Source organism: Perca fluviatilis, chromosome 7 (genome assembly GCF_010015445.1).
Source record: "Perca fluviatilis chromosome 7, GENO_Pfluv_1.0, whole genome shotgun sequence".
NCBI classification, from domain to species: domain Eukaryota; kingdom Metazoa; phylum Chordata; class Actinopteri; order Perciformes; family Percidae; genus Perca; species Perca fluviatilis.
Window position 1 is genome coordinate 19,675,107 of NC_053118.1, and position 18,991 is coordinate 19,694,097.

Here is an 18,991-nt window from a genome sequence, read left to right on the forward strand (position 1 = left end):
CCTACCTTACTAAGACGTACAGCCCTATAAACCTATCGGATTGCGTCTTTTTGGAAGGCGAAGTATGGTGGCGGCAATGCTATGGAGTTTCCGCTACTCCTCTGCTTTCATGCCATCAGGTTAGGAAGCTAGCAAGAGAGCTAAGCTAGCGTCACGCTAGGCCCTCCAGTAGACCAGCGGGAGAGCTACCAAGATCAGACACCACTATTCGGAAGGAGAGTAATATCTCTTTATGAATCTGCATGAGAACATTTAAAATCCCAGAAATATGGTGGTTCTCAAAATTCGAGACCAGGTAAGTGATCATTGTGTCAAAAGCTGACCTAAGTTTAATGTACTTCTGGCTACTCTTAGCTAGCTAACGTTAGCTGCCTCGATTTCAACACTGGCCAGCGGAATGTAACGTTAATAGAGTTTCTCGGAAGCATTTCCTTAAACGCTTCACGTGAAGCTAAGTGATAAATGGTCACGTTTATGGTGAAGGTTAGGTAGCTACAGTACTGTTGGGTGAATCCTATTTGTGATCTTGGATTTTTTTGGCGATAATAAGAGGCATCCCATTTATCCCGAGACACATGCTCAAGCGGTTGTTGAGTTGCAACTAGCTAACGTTAACGTAATGATGCTGTGTTTATCTCAGCTATTAGCCAGAGCCTGCGTGAAATGCTACTAGCTAGCTACCTACTCAGTTGGGAATAGTTAGCTAGCATGTTGTGACTAAACAATACAATACTGCGCTTGAGTTGTTGCTTCAGTGTGATTTAATAATAACCACTAAATCTCTAATGTGGTGTGAGGTGATTACCATAACAACCAAAGCTATCTGTTGATCGCTACGTTCTTGTGACAACATGGACGTTTGTGACATGTATGTTAGCTCAGCTGCCTCACCTGGTGAGGTTTTATGATCGCTAACTTAATAAGATTGGATAACATTTAGCTAAACACATCATGATGTAGCTTTTACGCACCGATTCCCCTGACTAGCTAAATGTTTAATCTTGTTTTGAATACCACCACTGTGTTGTGGCAGTGGGGATCTGTGAGAGGCTTTGTGCCCTGCTCGGTTTCGTCATTTTCTTTATGTTTAATTTCTAAAGCTGATTTATAACAGACACGTTAGATAAGTTAGTCCTTGAATCACAAGTCTTCACTGTGTGTCCCCTTGCAAATACTGCTAATAATTAAACCGTTTGTTTTAGCTATTTAGGAATTTCTTTTTTTTTTTTTTTAAATGTATTTATTTTTACTGTGTGAATGGTATACATGCAGGTAAACTGCTATGTAATGGTTATAATGCATATATGAAGTGACTGGCAATGTGACAGTTTTAGACATGCATCCTCTTACTAGGCTAAACACTTGTCACCTACTTGTGAAAACGAGAATAGCTTCCCGTGTTATCATTTAAAGGCTGTGTTTTGGTCATGCCTGCTATTCTTGTTTTGTGTGTGTGTGTGTGTGTGTGTGTGTGTGTGTGTGTGTGTGTGTGTGTGTGTGTGTGTGTGTGTGTGTGCGCGCGCGCGGGCGCGTGATCGTGTACCTGGGCTCATGTGAGCCGGTGGAGTTGCCAAAGAGCTGTCTCCATGGTGATGGTATTAACTAGGCTGGCTTGTATGAGGAGAGACAGTCATGCAGCCAGGGAAGCAGAGAAATCTCCTACACCAGTCGTGCAGGACTGGAGAACTGCAACAAAATGCAGATTTGTTCTTCCTTTTCACTGTGGGGGATATTTAGAGAAATTGTCAAAATGAAACAAGTGCCTGTTTGTTAGCATGCATTTATCCCTAACTCTAAGCATGATTGCACCCTGCAGATATTCATGGGCATTATAATAAGTGAATGAGAGGATTGTCTTGTTTTTATTAAAAATGGACTGGTGGTTCTGTGCCATTGAAACATATTAGGAAGCAGTAAAGAAAAACTACCTGTATCCAGACACAGCTACTTCTATTTGATAGGGTTTGTCAAATGTCAATGTGGCTCAAACGATGCCATACAAACTAGAGGTCTTTTGTACATGATGTCTAATATAAGCTACATGGTTGCACATTAGCTAGCTTGGAAGCCCGGTGGGTGAAATGTAGAGGTGTGAATCTTCACTGATCTCCCGATTCGATTATGATTATCATTTCAGCAATTTGATTCGATATCTCGATGCATCACGATGCTTCAAATACATTTTTACCAAGCCATATAGGATATTCATAGCTTTTCAAGCTTCAAAAACAAAACATTCTGCAGTGCTCTAATACTAAATAAATTGAATACATAAAACTACAGCACTGAGCACATGGCACTTCCTAAATGTGCAAAACATAACAGAATATGTAAACAGAAAGGTTGTTAGGCATACATTAAATTGTAAACAGAAATAATCGATTATGGCCCGGCCGATTATCGATGCAGCATCGTCCATGTCCATTCGATGCATCAATTATTTGATTAATTTCAACATCTGTAGTTAAATGAGGGATGAAGTCTTTAAGTACGTCTTCGGTGGAAAAACTGCAGACAGTAAAGGGGGGGAATACTAAATAATCCTAATGTTTGAGAGGAAACAATAACACCACTAACTATATTGTTTATGTGGATCTCTCTGCATACAATCATTTCTATTAGCTGGATTTCTTTCTGCATACAGTCAGAATGATGTAGCATGCAGAATACATTTGATCGTTAAGGCAGACAAAGAGCATACAAAATAATACAGGTTTGCACTCCAGCCAAACATTACGGCAGGTGGTTTAAAAACCTGCTGACTCTTGGCACTTTTTGTAACAGAACCCTCCTGCTACTTTATCTTACATTTTGTTTTGGATACTTGGGTGCACGTTGCTCATTCAAAGGTTATGATTGCTTGAGTACTCGATAATGGCTCACCTGTCATTTAATATTGCCAAATTTCACAGCTCGTACTTATATAAAAAACTTAACTGTGGTTGTTGCAGCTGAAAACCCATGTTAATAGCTTAATTTGTTTTATAAACATGACTAAAGTCAGGGAAGAGTTAAGTTTTTTGTGGAAGCCAGGAATGTTCCATCTGGGTCTTTCATGGGTAACCAGTTGCAGCCTCTGGAAGGGATCCCCTGCCCTCACAGTCTGTTCTCCCCATCCATGCCAGCCTCCTCCCACAGGCAGTGGAAACTGCCTGATCAAAGACTCTCTGCTGGTGTTATGGTGAATCAGATAAGGGTGTGCAGCAGTGTTAAGCTGGCTAACATGACACATGCAGGTCCATTAGCAAACTTAATTATACAATTTGGGACTGTTGATGGGGGTATTGATCACAGCAGTTTTTCCAAATCAATTTGACAAGTCATAGAGATGCAACACTGGTTAGGAACAACAACAAAAAAATCACAAGCTAACATTTGACAAAATGTACTGTAGAATGACAGAAGCACTTGATAATCAGCTGCCAGCTTTGTGCTCTCTTTTTTTCTCTCTGACAAGTCCATCCAACATAGTTAATGTTAAATTAACTCCCTTTGGGATTCAAACCTGTAATTTACGATTTAACAAAATTATGCTTTATCTACCAAGTGAGTGGTGTCTACTAACTGGTGGTCAAAAGTAAAAATGTTTGCAATTGCAGCTGCAGTCTGATCTTGAAGCTATCTCTTGAGGTTGTCGTGATGCTGACAGTTTTTGTGAAGATGTGGGCAACTATAAGGATTAGATGTCGTAGATGCTGTGTCAAGTATGAAGTCTGCTGTGTTGGAGCGTTGGGTTCTAAGTTCAGACTTACTATTCAGAGACATGTGTAGGAGAGCCTTGTCTGACTTACACTAAGTGTTGGCAAAATGCTTCAACAGTGTCACAATGAATAATTTAGGCTACCTGCACATATGTAAATATTGCAGTAACTCTTTAATATGGTTTAGTTATTTTTAAGGCATGAAAGTGAGTATTTTGTGCAAAATGGAAATACGGAGAAAAAAATCATGTTCTATACAATATTTTGCACAGCTCAAGTTGTGTAAAATCCACTGTAATACTTAACCTTGGTATACACCCCTAAGAAGGGTGCGGCCAATTTAGCTCCTCCTTTAAGAAGCCAGGGCAGGAATGGCATGATCCATAGAGTAGGCCTGCACGATGAATCGTTATAAAATCGCGATCTCGATTCACCCCCTGTTGCAATTATATTTTTAAATTATGTTCAATGTGTTATACTGTATGTCACTATTTTTGGTAGCCTACTTAAATGGCCAGTATGTACTTTATTTTCTTTATTCATTGAAGCCTCTATGTTTACAGGCTTGCCAAAAAAATCTGTTTGGTACTGCCAATTTGTTTTGTCTTGTCATGGTTCATGTGTGCAATAAAAATTACACCGTGAGAAAAAAATCGTGGCAGAGAATCGTGATATCAATTCTAAGCTAAAAAATCGTGATTCATATTTTTCCCTGAATCGTGCAGGCCTACCATAGAGTCAAAATTTACAAAGACACAAAAACAATTTTTTTTATCCTTTACTTCAGCTTTACTTTGGAAACTTTGTTTGACTTTTATCATCTTTGCCAGCTGTTGTCATGTTGGATGCAGTGAACCAGATTAGCTGTGGACCTTTTCCTTATTTTCATCTCTGTCTCCATTGAAGATGCAGACATTCACGTACATGTCTGGACAAAAAGTGAAAAGGACATCACAGCACACATCAGTCATTAGGAGCATAATGCCGGACTTGTATTCATTCAAATATTGTGAAATGTCGCTCTGTGCTATGGGATAGATGTGGTTTGATAGATTTGCTTGCCAACAGACTGGAAACAGAATTAGAAAGTGGCTGCTCAGCATTTTGTCAGTATCAATGCTGACAGGCTGCCTCCATCATCCTCTGATTTGTGGAGTCATCGTTTTGTTAAATGTACATTTGAATGTCTGTACCGACCTGCTCTTTTTATGACCTTTGCGATGCTTCCGTCTGTGCCTTTTTTAAAGGGATTTTAACGTGTGTGTGTGTGTGTGTGTGTGTGTGTGTGTGTGTGTGTGTTTTTGTGTGTGTGTGTGTGTGTGTGTGTGTGTGTGTGTGTGTGTGTGTGTGTGTGTGTGTGTGTGTGTAAATAAATAAATAAATAAATAAATAAATAAATAAACTCGGAGCAAATAAGCGCGCTTGTATTGTGGTGCTTGACGACGAGTACCCTGAGGTCTCCAAGGTCTGAATGGTTATTGTTTTCTCAAATTTGAACTATACTGTTGGCATCTAGTCCCTTACAGGTCATTGGTCAGTATTTACTGTATTAATGAAAGTCTGAAATGGTGTTCATGCCAGTCAGAAAGGTCTTGAGATTCAGTTGATTTTGACACCGTCTCTCTTTCTTTTACAGCCTGCTTTGCTGAAAGCTATTTTCAATGTGGACCCAGATGAAGTACGCTCGCTCATATTCAAAAAAGAGGATGTGAATGCACAGGTAATCCAAACCAACTCTCACTAACCTCTGCATCGGTTTCCTCATTATTATTATTATTATTATATTTAAAAAACATCTGTACAACTGTATACATGTACAATATGTGGTGTAGACCAGAGTATTAAGGCATTAAACACCATGTGTACACTGAGTTGCTACACTGACTGAAAGGCAGCAGATTTGGCGATGCTCAGGTTTTAACTTTCCTTGACATGTTTCCTGACTGCTCTTTTTTTCTCTGCTGCTACTATTATAATATTTTAAAAACATCCCAGCAACACAGAAGTTAAAACCTCTAATATATAATTGTCCTTGAAAGGCCTTGTATAACTCTTTCATTAAATAGTTTTTTCGAGAACAAAAAGCACAGTTTTTTTTTTTTCAGTTCCCACTGCATGATCTGGCTCTGCTTATTTTGTTGCATTCCTCACTGTTACTGCTTTGGTGGGGGTGTTTGTTTCAAAATAAAGCTGGTTTGTACTTGCTTGTGTTTCACTGGAACGCTTTTCAAGTTACTGGATTTGTGTTTTGCCGTGAATGGTGACTGTGTGTCTGTCAACATTTAATGGATAGGTCTCTTTTCTTGCATTGTAATGTTGTAAATAGTAAACACAAAAAGTGGAACATAACAGATCAGGACTACATTAACCTGTATAAAGTAAAAAAAAAATGCAAACAGTTTTGTTTCTATGTAGTCCTAGTAATGTCTTTCTGTTCACGTATTACAGGACAATGAGAAGCGAACTCCATTGCATGCTGCTGCTTATCTTGGAGATGCAGAAATTATAGAGCTGCTGATTCTTTCAGGTATGTTTATCCGCGGAGGATTCGTGTACAGAAGCTGTTTCAGTCAAACATAAGCATATTCATTTCTGTTGTTGTTGTTGTTGTTGTTGTAGAGTATTTAAAAGTCAGTATTCAGAAATTTCATCCTCAACATTAATGTTGGATATCCAGCAATCAATCTGAAAGCAGAAACTGCTTTAGGAAACAAATATTGGTTTAATGTTGTAATATAGAAATGATAAGTGTTTATCAGGAGCGATTATCCAGGAAATGCCTGAGTTAGCTGTTAATTTGCAGAAACTATGTAACTGGTGTCACATTTTAAGCTTCTTAAAATGCCAGTTAATGTGTGACCAGTATGGCCAATGTATTGTACCTATTTAAAAAGTGTGGTTCATCATGACGTTTAAACCTTTGGAAAATCACTTTGGGCAAAGTCATCATTACCTTTTTTCTCCCTGACGTACATGGAGGTCCTGACATACTGGTTTCTCTATTCTGGGTATTGAAGGGAATGCTAAATGGTTGATGTTAACCTGTCTGAGAGCATAATGACATATTGCAAATGCCTATCTGGCCAGATGGTGCATCTGCATTCAATATTGTAAAACACCTCTATGTACACCCTTTGCAGTCTGCTCTTTTGTTATGATTATGCAGATGGAGATATTACAAAGCAGGACTTCCCAATTCAAAAAGACTTAAGTCATTTTGTTTAAATGTTGCACTAGTTGTCATGTAACTGTATGACCTTACACAGTCTAACAGCCGGTGTCCTCTGACTTTTAGGTGCCAGAGTAAATGCCAAAGATAACAAGTGGCTCACTCCTCTGCACCGGGCTGTGGCCTCCTGCAGTGAGGTATGTGAATTGTCCCCTGATTCTGTATTACGTGCACTGTTGCGCATTGTTTTACAAATCCAAACCGTGTGGAGGTTAAACCTGCGTGTGATGACTTCTTGCAGGAGGCTGTCCAAGTGTTGCTGAAACACTCTGCAGACGTAAACGCCCGAGACAAGAACTGGCAGACGCCGCTTCACATCGCCGCAGCAAATAAAGCTGTCCGCTGCGCTGAAGCACTCGTCCCACTGCTCAGCAATGTGAATGTGTCTGATAGAGCGGGCCGGACTGCGCTGCACCATGCAGCCTTCAGCGGTCATCTGGAGGTAATATTAAGCCTAGAGTATTGTTTGGTTCAGCTTAAGAAATGTTTTAATACCTTTCAGTGTTGATTTACTTCTACCTATATAAATGGCAGCACATTTGAATATCAATTTCTTTAAGAAACAAAATTTGTACTAACTTAAAGGGTCAGTGCTAACTATGTGGCTGTTCAGTCTGTCCTGTCTTTGTTGTGTTGGTGTAGTTTGTTAGGTAAAATCACTTCAGTACTGCTCATATTTGCCCAAACAGACGTGTTGTCGGGTAAGCTTGCCTGGCTGTTATTATAAGCACCTGCTCTTCTCCTCTTCCTGAAAAGAAGTGTTTCTGCTTGTCTCATAAATGTGCAAACACAATGGGCAATGCAATACAGAACAACTGAACAATGGCTACATTTTTGCCCGTTAAGGATTGTGAAGGGAAACGATCAACATCCCCATATAGCTCTGGTACAGTTAGCAGCTATGCCAGTGTTTCCTTTAGGATTCTTTTTTAGCAGTGGGGGCAGGTCTGTCCAAACAGCATCCCTCCCCCCCCCGAGTGTGCCGTGGAGAAAGGAAAATAAGGCTTTCATGACAACTCTTGCCATAACTTTGATCTGAATGGATAAACTATACAGATATATTTGCCCTGCATGGTGTCACACAACAAACTCCACATGTACGATAGGCTACTCACTTTTTCCACACAAAAGCACAAACCAGACAGAATGAAGAAAAGGAATAAATAAAAGGTCCTCTTGACAAGCGCAGTGCCGCTCACTCAACCGATATCAGACTGCAGTATCGGCGTCCACCTGTGGGGTGCGTGGACAGGCTTTCCAACAGACAAGATCATTTAAAGTGCTCATATTGTGCTTTTTGGCTTTTCCCCTTTTTTCCTCTCGTTTTGTGCACATTATAAGTTTACAAAGTGAAAAAGACCAAAGTCCACCCCAAAGGGATTTACCATCTTCCAGAGAAAACACTGTTCACAAACTGCTCCAAACTGCTCTATTGTAGTCCAGCCTTTACTTCCGTGACGAACGTGCATGACTTTGTAATGCACGTTATAATGCTCGCCTAGCTGCTAGCATGGCACTCCCTCATGCTCTGCAACTGACAAGCTAGCAGTACTTACGGCTCCCAACAAAGATGGAACAGAAGTGAGATGTCTCACTCAGTAGCTAAAACAGAGAGCTCAACACACAGGGTGAAAAGAGGAGCTGCAGTCATGTGCAGTACAACAAATATATGGTGTTTTCTGAAAATTAAACCACATAAACCTATTCTGGTACAACCTCTAAATCCGATTATGAACCTGAAAATGAGCATAATATGAGCACTTTAAAATTCAACCCCAACTACATTGTGCATCTGCCCTATTTCTGATACTGTGGCGGCAGAGATTTTGGCGTGGCGTGCCGCCATTTCCAAATCAACATAGATGAAACACTGAGCTATGCCATGAATAACCTTAGCCATAACTGCTGTAACCACAGCAAATCCTTTCTTTTATTATATAGATGGCTATATACACATATTACATTAGAGTTGGATAAACATGTAGTCAGTTGTTTTACTATTGGTTGTTTCTCTCTGATTATCTTTTGATCTTTTTTTTATAAGTTTATTGAATAGTAAGGTAACTATTGTATTTGGCATATGCTGTGGCCTATTCTTACACTCCATTTTAGACACATAACTAAGCTGAGCTTCTGTTGTATTGGTGTATAGTAGAGTTCTGATAAGGTGATAATAATCCTCCTTTTGATCTGGGAGTCATTTGCACAAACACCAGGTTGGAGGAGCCACAGCTCAACAAACTATAAAGCTGCTTTCTAATGAACCATCATAGCTTGTCGTTTTCAGACCGTCAATTTCTTTTTCACATGGATGCAGACTGGTATTTCGGGCTGTCATAATTGTGGCCACACACTTAAGGTGCAGACTCAGTACTTGTCCAATCACATGCTTGCATGCAAATGAATCCTTTTAATCATATACTCTCATGCAAATTGACATTTTTACCTGTGTTGAATGTATGCAAAAGGTCAAAATGTCTCTCAACTTACATTTGCTCAGCAATTTAAAAAAAATTATTTATAGCCTTGTAGGAACTCATCTAAATTATGACATTAGATCAAAGTAAACTGTATACATGTACAATATGTGGTGTAGACCAGAATATTAAGGCATTAAACACCTAAGTACACGGAGGCAGCAGATTTGGTGATGCTCAGGTTTTAACTTTCCTTGACATGTTTCCTGACTGCTCTTTTTATTTTTTTTCTCTGTGTTGCTGCTGTTAGATGGTGAGGCTCCTGCTCTCCAGAGGAGCAAACATCAATGCCTTTGACAAGAGGGACCGCCGTGCAATCCACTGGGCAGCCTACATGGGTAATAAATCAACCACACAGATTTTTACATCAAATTATTCAAATGAAAGTCTCAGAGACGTAGTTGAAACTATATCGTTTTTTTCATTATTTTTAAAGGCATCAACATTATTAAAAGTCTTTTAGATGTCACAATTACTCATGTTCTGATAATACCAAATTAAATAGTTGATGATATCTTGATAGCATATTCATGTAATGAAATCGTTGTCTTTTTGTCTTCAGGTCACATAGAAGTAGTGAAGCTGCTGGCATCTCATGGAGCCGAGGTGGCCTGCAAAGATAAGAAATCGTACACCCCCCTACACGCAGCAGCCTCCAGTGGAATGATCAGCATTGTTAAATACCTCCTGGACTTGGGGGTGGATGTAAGTTCCACCCACAAACCTTTTGTCATTGCACTGCAGATACTGCTAGATCTTATGATCTGATCAGCAGAGAACATTCATGTAATAACACATAACCTGGCCTTATGCACTTCATATGTTTTGGATGACGTCTTAACAGATTTTTATATTGTGTGCAAAAAGAGTGACCGTATAATACCAGTTTGTCTTGATGGGAAACGGTGGCGTCATGACTACTCCCCGTTTATCTCGCCGTTTAGATCAATGAGCCCAATGCGTATGGCAACACACCCCTCCACGTGGCCTGCTACAATGGGCAGGATGTGGTGGTGAACGAGCTCATTGAGTGCGGAGCTAACGTCAACCAGGTGAACGAGAAGGGCTTCGCACCTCTCCATTTTACCGCCGCTTCACGCCACGGGGCACTCTGTCTGGAGCTCCTAGTGTGCAACGGCGCTGATGTCAACATCAAGGTGAGTAAAAAAAACAGAACGCTGCCTCTTGCAATTTCATCACCAATAACTTGGAAAAAGATTGCTCAGTATGACCTGGGAAAGCTGTTTTACTTTATAACTGGCACTACTTTTCCAGATACAGCTTCTACAGTCATTGAGAAATAATTACACCAATGTTACAGTCAAAACAAAGATTGAATATTTGGTTAAGAGTCAAGTGTAATTTGTGTTGTCAATGTAATTGCGCTAAAACCTTTGTTTATACAGTTGCTAGAGTTTTACAAGTTCTCGTATGGACGTTATAGCTAAAAGCTATAGTAATGATTTACGTTGTGATACTAACATATTTTTGTTTCACTCCAGAGTAAAGATGGTAAGACTCCCCTCCACATGACAGCCATCCACGGGAGGTTTTCTAGGTCTCAAGCAATCATTGAGAATGGTGAGCTCATCTAAAAATTCAGCCTCGTGGACTTCTTTTCTCACACTGGACTGTAAAACCCAAACTGCATCTCAGTGTAACACCCGCTAAGTGCTTAGTTTTATTTATTTTTTGAAGGTGCTGAGATTGACTGTGAAGATAAGAACGGAAATACACCACTGCACATTGCAGCTCGATACGGACACGAGCTCCTCATCAACACCCTCATCACCAACAGAGCTGACACGGCTAAGTAAGTGAGCCCGTCTGCCTTTTTTCAGCAACTGTTCCAACTTTACACATTGTGGATGATCTGCATGTTCAAACCTTTCCAAAGCATAGATGTGTGATGTCTTTTATGTAACTGATACAGATTATTCCGTACTATTAATAACCCTTTCCTACCCTTAGTTTGGCACCCGTGATTTGGTTGATACTGAGTAAATCAACACGATTGTGTCTTTTTCAGACGAGGGGTTCATGGTATGTTCCCACTGCATTTGGCTGCTCTCAGTGGATTCTCTGACTGCTGCAGAAAGCTCCTGTCTTCAGGTGAGCAACTCTTAATTCATGTTGTGTGGCTACCAACAATAGTGCTAACTTAACTAGTCATAGTACAAAAAGTAAGTCAAAATTCTTGGCTAGGATTGACACAAAATTAAAAAAATCTGTACTGTAAAACCTCATATACAACATGCGTGATCATGTTCATAATGCTTTATTCTGATGCAGGCTTTGATGTGGATACTCCTGATGACTTTGGAAGGACCTGTTTACATGCTGCAGCTGCTGGAGGGTGAGTACAGGACAGCTGAATAGCACATTTAATATTAACGTTAAGTGTTAAGATGTTGTTTGTGACCTATAACAAAAAGACTAGCATTATGTATCAGTTCATCATCTTATAAATCTCCCTGCCATACCCCTCAGAAACCTGGAATGTCTCAATCTTCTCCTCAACACGGGGGCAGACTTTAATAGAAAGGACAGCTTTGGCAGGTTTGTGGCGTTTGATTATGGATTGGTTCAAAACGTTGTGCTCTCCTAGTTTCTCGGTCACATTTGAAGAGGGAACTGAGCTATGTTTGCTTTTCCAGGACCCCCCTGCACTATGCTGCTGCCAACTGTAACTACCAGTGCCTGTTTGCTCTGGTGGGCTCTGGGGCAAGCGTCAATGACCTAGACGAGCGGGGCTGCACTCCTCTCCACTACGCCGCTGCCTCTGACACAGATGGAAAGTCAGTAATACTTTATACATTTAAGTTTAACTTTCTTAAAGGAGCAGGTGGCTGTGACTTTAGACAGTTTTAGTCTTCAGCATTTTAACCGTGTTTAGGCCAGCTTCTAACTAACGTTATGCTAATGTTACGTAGTGTTAACTATCATCACATCTATTGATGCTTCTGTTGCCTGTAACGTCCGTTTCGGAGCACCAGAGGGCAGCGCAGGCTTTTAAGTGGCACCAAAATACCTTAGTTATTGGTTATGTTGAGTAACAGTTCAAGACTTGAAAAATTATGTTGTTTCCTTGACTACAGCCTCTTTGTTGTGTCTGCAGGTGCCTGGAATATTTACTGCGAAATGATGCAAATCCAGGGATCCGAGACAATCAGGGCTACAATGCTGTGCACTACGCCTCGGCGTACGGACATCGCCTCTGTCTGGAGCTGGTGAGAACTTCTAGTACACGATGCGTAACAATCACCATCTCTGTAATTATCTATTGCTATATTGTAATGATGTTTAATGCATTGCTGTCTTTGCACTGTCTGTTACAGATTGCAAGTGAAACACCTCTAGATGTGGTGGGTTGAATTTGTACTTTTCTTGTCCTTCTATATACAGATTGTTCTGCTTTGTGATGGTTATTTTACAATCTCTGAGGCAGATCTGAAGTAGGTTCTAACTTGTGTACCTGGTTTGTTCAGCTAATGGAAACCTCAGGGACAGACATCCTGAATGACTCTGATGTCAGAGCCCCCGTCAGCCCCCTGCACCTTGCTGTAAGTAATGTATATTGTCCTAATCCTATTATCCTTATTATGCCATTATCCTCAATCTCATCTAATTTATGTTAACATATTCATGGTAAATTCATCTTTCAGGCATACCACGGTCACCACCATGCTATGGAGGTTCTGGTGCAGTCTCTGCTGGATCTGGATGTGAGAAACAGCCAAGGGCGCACGCCCCTAGACCTGGCTGCTTTCAAGGGCCATGTAGAATGTGTGGACGTCCTAATCAACCAGGGAGCCTCCATCCTGGTCAAAGACTTTGCCTTGAAGCGAACCCCCATCCATGCTGCAGGTATGGACCTGTAGTCGGAACCTCTGAATTTTACGACCTCTACAGTGTTTTTCCTGACTCAGAAGGGGTGGGGGGGGGAATAAGTCAAACACTTACTGCATTCTGATAAATGTTTATGCACCGATTTATGGTGGAAACATCTTTATGTGAAGTAAAACACAAAATTCAGGAGGCACGTGACAATTCAAAATATAATGGAATATAATGCAGTTAAAAGGGTTTCACATCAGGGACCTGGGCCTGGATCCAAATACACTTGACCCCAACGTCCAGTTCGTTTGATTAGTGTGAACAGTGCGTAACGTACCCGGGCACAATTGGTCGATCTGTGCCCAAGTCCACTTGAAAAGGTGGTCTTGAATATAGTTCATGTGGTTCGCATCAGGTGTGCAAACCAACTGTACCAAAACACAGAAATCGATTACTATTTCACATAACGACAAGGAGTTTTTAACCAGTTATGAAACTGTCTCAATTTAATACTGATGCCACTATATCAGAACCAGATATGGCCTCGCTGCCACCTTTTGACATGCAGTCGCAGCTCCGGGGGAGGGGGGAGACTGAGAGCTCCGTGCGTGACTGCAGCTCCTACCCAGAGCAGAGCTTAACCTTCGCTGAACCTTCCTCCTATGCAGAAAAAACCTTGCTGTATACATTATGAATTACTATATTGTGTGTTTTATTCACTGTGCTTTTATTTGCTGGGATTATTTGTGGTGTGAATTGTTTTAAAAGGTGCCATATGAATACAGTTGATTATTAGTAGGAGTATACTAATGGGTTGTTCATTTTTTCCCTTCAGCTACTAATGGTCATTCAGAATGTTTGCGTTTGTTGATTGGAAATGCTGACCTACAAAGTGCAGTAGACATTCAAGATGGGAATGGACAGTAAGTAAAATTTGTTTGTGATGTTATTTTTTTTTTTCACTCATATATTCTAAAGAAATTGCTGACATTGTCTATTATCTCATAGAACCCCCTTGATGCTGTCGGTCCTGAGTGGACACACTGATTGTGTGTATTCTCTGCTAAATAAGGGGGCCAATGTAGAAGCCAAAGATAAGTGGGCCAGGACAGCCCTACATAGAGGGGTAAGGAGATCTTACCATTCTTAAATGTTCTGTGGGACAGTCTTTTATCCTCATACCCTAATTTTTTTTTTTTTATGTTTTGTGTTGTGAGCTTTTGAACTACCCCACTTTTTTTCCACTTCATCATACATTTACAAATATGATTTTTTTTTTTTTTTTTTTCTCCAATGGAAACTGGTCACTTCAATCAGTTGTAAAGTTAGATTTTTTTGTTATTTGGGCTGTGCAGCCTTTGCCTATTTGTCTATGGAAGGAATACACTTCAAAACACTGGTCAGCTCTCATCACATCGTTTGAAATGCATAAGCATACAGGATATGACCAGTCAACAGTAATAACACTCACATCTACTGTTTTGTGTCCGCAGGCAGTGACCGGTCACGAGGAATGTGTGGAGGCCTTGCTTCAGCACAGCGCCAACTTCCTGGTGCGAGACTGTAAGGGGCGCACACCGGTCCACCTGGCAGCGGCATGTGGACACATTGGGGTACTGGGAGGCCTGCTGCATGCTGCCCAGTCAGTGGAAACACTCCCTGTCTTAACAGACAACCAAGGCTACACCCCACTGCACTGGGCCTGCTACAATGGTACAGAGGGTTTGAAGACCTTTTTTAAAAAACGATCAATATAGTTATGGAAATGTACATCGGATGTTCAGTAATGTATGCTGTATGCTCTTAAATAAAGGCAAGCTGCCAAGGAAGTACAACGGAGCACTTAGGCAGCTGTAGATATAAAATAAGCATGGACAATATCATTTTTCATGTTTTTTCTTTATGCGTTTCTTTCATGCAATTTTCTTTTGCACCCAAATGTGACATTTTGATGAAGACAAATGTTTTAGGAGAGCCCTGATTGTGAGCACCTTAAAATGAAGGCTGATATGGTTAATGCTTTCTTCCCTGCAGGTCACGATACGTGTGTGGAGGTTTTACTGGAACAAGAGGTTTTCCACAAGGCCGAAGGCAGTTCTTTCAGCCCCCTCCACTGTGCTGTGTAAGATCTTGAGCAGTCTTCTGTTTCGATCAGTGCGTGTAAAAACACACCCTTTTAACAGATCAAATGATTGTGCTCTTCTTTAGAATCCATGACAACGAAGGTGCTGCTGAGATGCTGATAGACACTCTGGGCCCTGCCATTGTCAATGCCAAAGACGGTAAAAACAGGTATGCACATTCGTATAAAGACAAGTGCAACAGCCTCAAGACTCGGTAACTGTAATTGAAAGCTCACAATAAATAGGATGACTATATGATAAACATTATGTTCTGATGTTATTTTTGCAGGACCCCACTACATGCAGCAGCCTTCACTGACCATGTAGAGTGTCTCCAGCTGCTGCTGAGCCACAACTCTCAGGTCAACAGTGTTGATGACGCAGGGAAGACCCCGCTCATGATGGCTGCTGAAAATGGCCAGACCAACGCTGTTGGTATGAATACTTCTCTACTTTAACCACTGGACTGGAAAATATCTCTGTGGGATGTAATAATTAGCACTGTTGAATTACATTGAATTACCTTCATTTTGATTTTCCCCTGTTTCACTGTTAGAACTGCTAGTGAGCAGTGCGAAAGCAGATCTCACTCTGCAGGATGCTGTGAAGAACACTGCACTTCATCTCGCCTGCAGTAAGGTTTGTATTGCCATATGGTTGTGCTCTTCTTACATTCTACATCAGCAAATGTGCAGTATGTTCCAGCAAGTATGTGTTGAAATAGTTTAAACAATACTACTGCACATTTAGAAGCTATTCTATGTGGGGGGGGTTTTGTATTCATTGCACTTCAACTGTTTTCTACAGGGACATGAAACCAGTGCCTTGTTGATATTGGAGAAGATTACAGACAGAAACCTCATAAATGCCACTAACGCCGCTTTACAGACGTATGTATCACTTGTATTACATTAGTGTCTTGTCTCTTGCTACACCTGAGCGATGGAATGGAGTGGTGGTGTGGGTAGATTGCTGTGGGGGGTTGAATTATTAATGTAGAGATACAATTGTTAAATATTGACTTTCCTGTTGGTGCATCCATGTTTTATCATTTTTTTAAGGCCTCTACACGTGGCTGCAAGAAATGGTTTAACTGTGGTGGTGCAAGAGCTGCTTGCAAAGGGAGCCAGTGTACTTGCAGTCGATGAAAACGGTAAACTCACAATGTTATTTTTCTCTTACTGTATATCACCACCTTTCATATATTTTGGGCTTTTACGGTACATCAGGAAGTCCCACCTCAACATACACCATAATGGGCATAGCAGGATCAGAAATTATTTGGTACCTACAGCAAAAATCCCCTTATAAATGGCAAATCATTTTATTTTTTTGTAATTTTATTATTATTCAGCTGCTTCAATATTATTATAGCTGCTTGTTAACCTTTTAAAACATGTGCCTAATTTTGTGGATAATGTTCATTTTTGGAAACATGACAGCTAACAAACAAGCAAACAACAAAGAGGTAAAAAAGGGAATCAGAATTTGATTGGCTAATAACCAAGCAATTAAAATGTGCCATGGGTCAGGTCTTTTGCAGATTTTCCAGATCAGCTTAATAAGAAATTCTCAGACTCATTTTTTCTCAGATTTTACATAAGGTAAATTTGAAAAGTCATGTAATAACTGCTAAATCATGTAACAGATGTAACACCAATGCTAGAAACTGTGTATTGCTTTTTATAGAGTACTGTATGTAACACTGGTCCACTGTCATTGTTTTAGGTTACACACCCGCCTTGGCTTGTGCCCCCAACAAAGATGTGGCAGACTGCCTAGCCCTCATCCTGGCCACCATGATGCCTGTGTCCCCCTGCGCCCCAGCACCCACCCTCCCTTTCAGTGCCATTAACCACTACACCACCAGCCCCTCCAAGAGCGTCACCTTCGACAGCCTGCCCGTGCTGCGTGGTGAGCACAGCTCCTACTGCAGCTTCAACAACATCAGTCATGACGGCCTCTACAAGGATGAAGAGCTCAATGACTCTGATTCTGAGACATACTGAGGGACAGGAGGGAGCGAAAAATGCATAAACACACACACTGTGTCTTAAAAATCACCCACCGCCAGCTTTGGAGGGCAGAAAAAGAAAAGAAGTCCCCACAGGAGCCTTAAGAGTCCCCCCTCCCCCCCCCCCCCCCCCACCCCCAGAGAGCAAGAGAGGGAGGAGGTGCAGCAGGCTGACCCATACTCAACCAGGACCAGGTGTCCTTCAGCTGATCCTGGACCTCCAGTAACCGCTGCTTTACCAACACTGACTTCTTGAGTGCAAAAAACTGTACTTGTTGGGCGGACAGCAACTTTTGTACGGCAATAACATGCTGAAGAAGGAAGGTAGCACTTCACAGATAGCTAAACCGACAGGGACCAAAAGACATGGATGCATTTTAACCCAGTTTTAACTGTGTAAATGAGATTGCGAATTTTTGGATTTATTGGTTAGCGGGGGGGAAGGGAGACAGTTTTCATTTTTGGGATTTCTTGATGAGCTAGAGAAGGTTGATATCCGCACACTACATCCATCAGAATGCACTTGTCCTTCAAGTCTGTAAGACACACAGGCGGCAAATCATTTATTTTTTGAGATCAAAATTTTAATATACCCATGTTCATGTCTTAAACTCCTGATCCTCTAGGACGAAAACAAATCTGATTTACTGACCTGAGTAATTTAAAAACATTTGTGTACCAGGTTATTTTTAAGTTGATCAACCTTACCTTTGTATATTGACCTGTCCATTACGGTTTAGCTTTCAAGAATAAATTATTTGTGTAATTTTGGTTCCTATTTATGTGTTCATTTTGTGCCTTCATTAGTTACTGAGAAAAGATGAGTTTGTTGAGGCAGCTTTGAAAGTACAGTGATGTGCATTAGGTAAGTAATGAAGCATTTCTAAGAAGCACTGATCCTGTACTGTGGTATCTGAGGCTCAGCTTTGTGAGAAGAAACACTGTAAACCAATGATAGGACAGCAATTGATTTTCTTTGATATTTTTAGTCTATTAGTCAATGTTTGTTGACAGGTTTTGCTTGCTTTAACTTCAAAAAAAAGAAACCACTCGATCCTACCATGATTCAAAACTCCTCTTTTCTGTCGGTTGAAATATCCTTTTAACTGGAAATATGTACAATACATTTGCTAGCTTCTTTAGAATGGAAAAGATGTTTTTTTTCTTTTCCTTGCTTTTCCTTGAAGAGGGATGAAACTAGCATGTATATAGAAATTATGACTGTGAATTCAACGCTTCAATGAGTTCTTTCAGTACTGAGATTGCTGTATATTTTATGAGTAATAAAGAAATGAGTTATTTAATAATGAACATGAGTGTTTTCATGGAGTATTGCCTTTCATTCTGTTAAATATATGACACATTTGAAGCTGTTTGACAGTCAGACATTGTCACAATAGTAAACACAAGTGTACATAAAATGTATGATGAGCCATCGTTAATATTACTAACACCTGTACTTTAACTACTAATTCAAAATGTGCTGTAAAAAAAGGCCTATTAAACAGAATTAACATGGTGTATAACAGTAAACATTTCCAGGCATTAATATAACTATGAGGATTTTATTCAATAATCAATTTGTAATATGTAACTGGTTCTAATGGTAC

General features: G+C 40.5%; 1 protein-coding gene across 1 annotated transcript; it reads left to right on the plus strand.

Annotated features, from left to right (window-relative positions):
- The first annotated feature begins 36 nt into the window (after window positions 1–36).
- Window positions 37–18,692, plus strand: ankrd28b (ankyrin repeat domain 28b). The gene is made up of 28 exons (XM_039805072.1): window positions 37–295; window positions 5,338–5,421; window positions 6,150–6,228; window positions 6,997–7,067; window positions 7,172–7,372; window positions 9,658–9,745; window positions 9,970–10,112; window positions 10,352–10,564; window positions 10,910–10,988; window positions 11,106–11,220; window positions 11,437–11,519; window positions 11,700–11,763; window positions 11,898–11,966; window positions 12,065–12,205; window positions 12,526–12,637; window positions 12,746–12,772; window positions 12,896–12,970; window positions 13,073–13,274; window positions 14,080–14,167; window positions 14,253–14,370; window positions 14,738–14,957; window positions 15,279–15,366; window positions 15,453–15,536; window positions 15,657–15,802; window positions 15,924–16,006; window positions 16,175–16,257; window positions 16,429–16,520; window positions 17,096–18,692. Exons 1-28 carry the CDS (start codon window positions 269–271, stop codon window positions 17,374–17,376), a joined length of 3,156 nt encoding a protein of 1,051 aa, XP_039661006.1. The 5' UTR covers window positions 37–268; the 3' UTR covers window positions 17,377–18,692.
- Window positions 18,693–18,991: the final 299 nt, after the last annotated feature.

What these genes read in the sequence shown, in the direction of transcription:
- ankrd28b (XM_039805072.1), top strand. Translation starts at nt 269, where the DNA reads ATGGTGGTTCTCAAAATTCGAGACCAG. An exon ending in TCAAGCAATCATTGAGAATG is followed by an intron (nt 10,989 to 11,105) that starts GTGAGCTCATCT and finishes TATTTTTTGAAG; the next exon opens with GTGCTGAGATTGACTGTGAA. An exon ending in GGACAGCCCTACATAGAGGG is followed by an intron (nt 14,371 to 14,737) that starts GTAAGGAGATCT and finishes TTGTGTCCGCAG; the next exon opens with GCAGTGACCGGTCACGAGGA.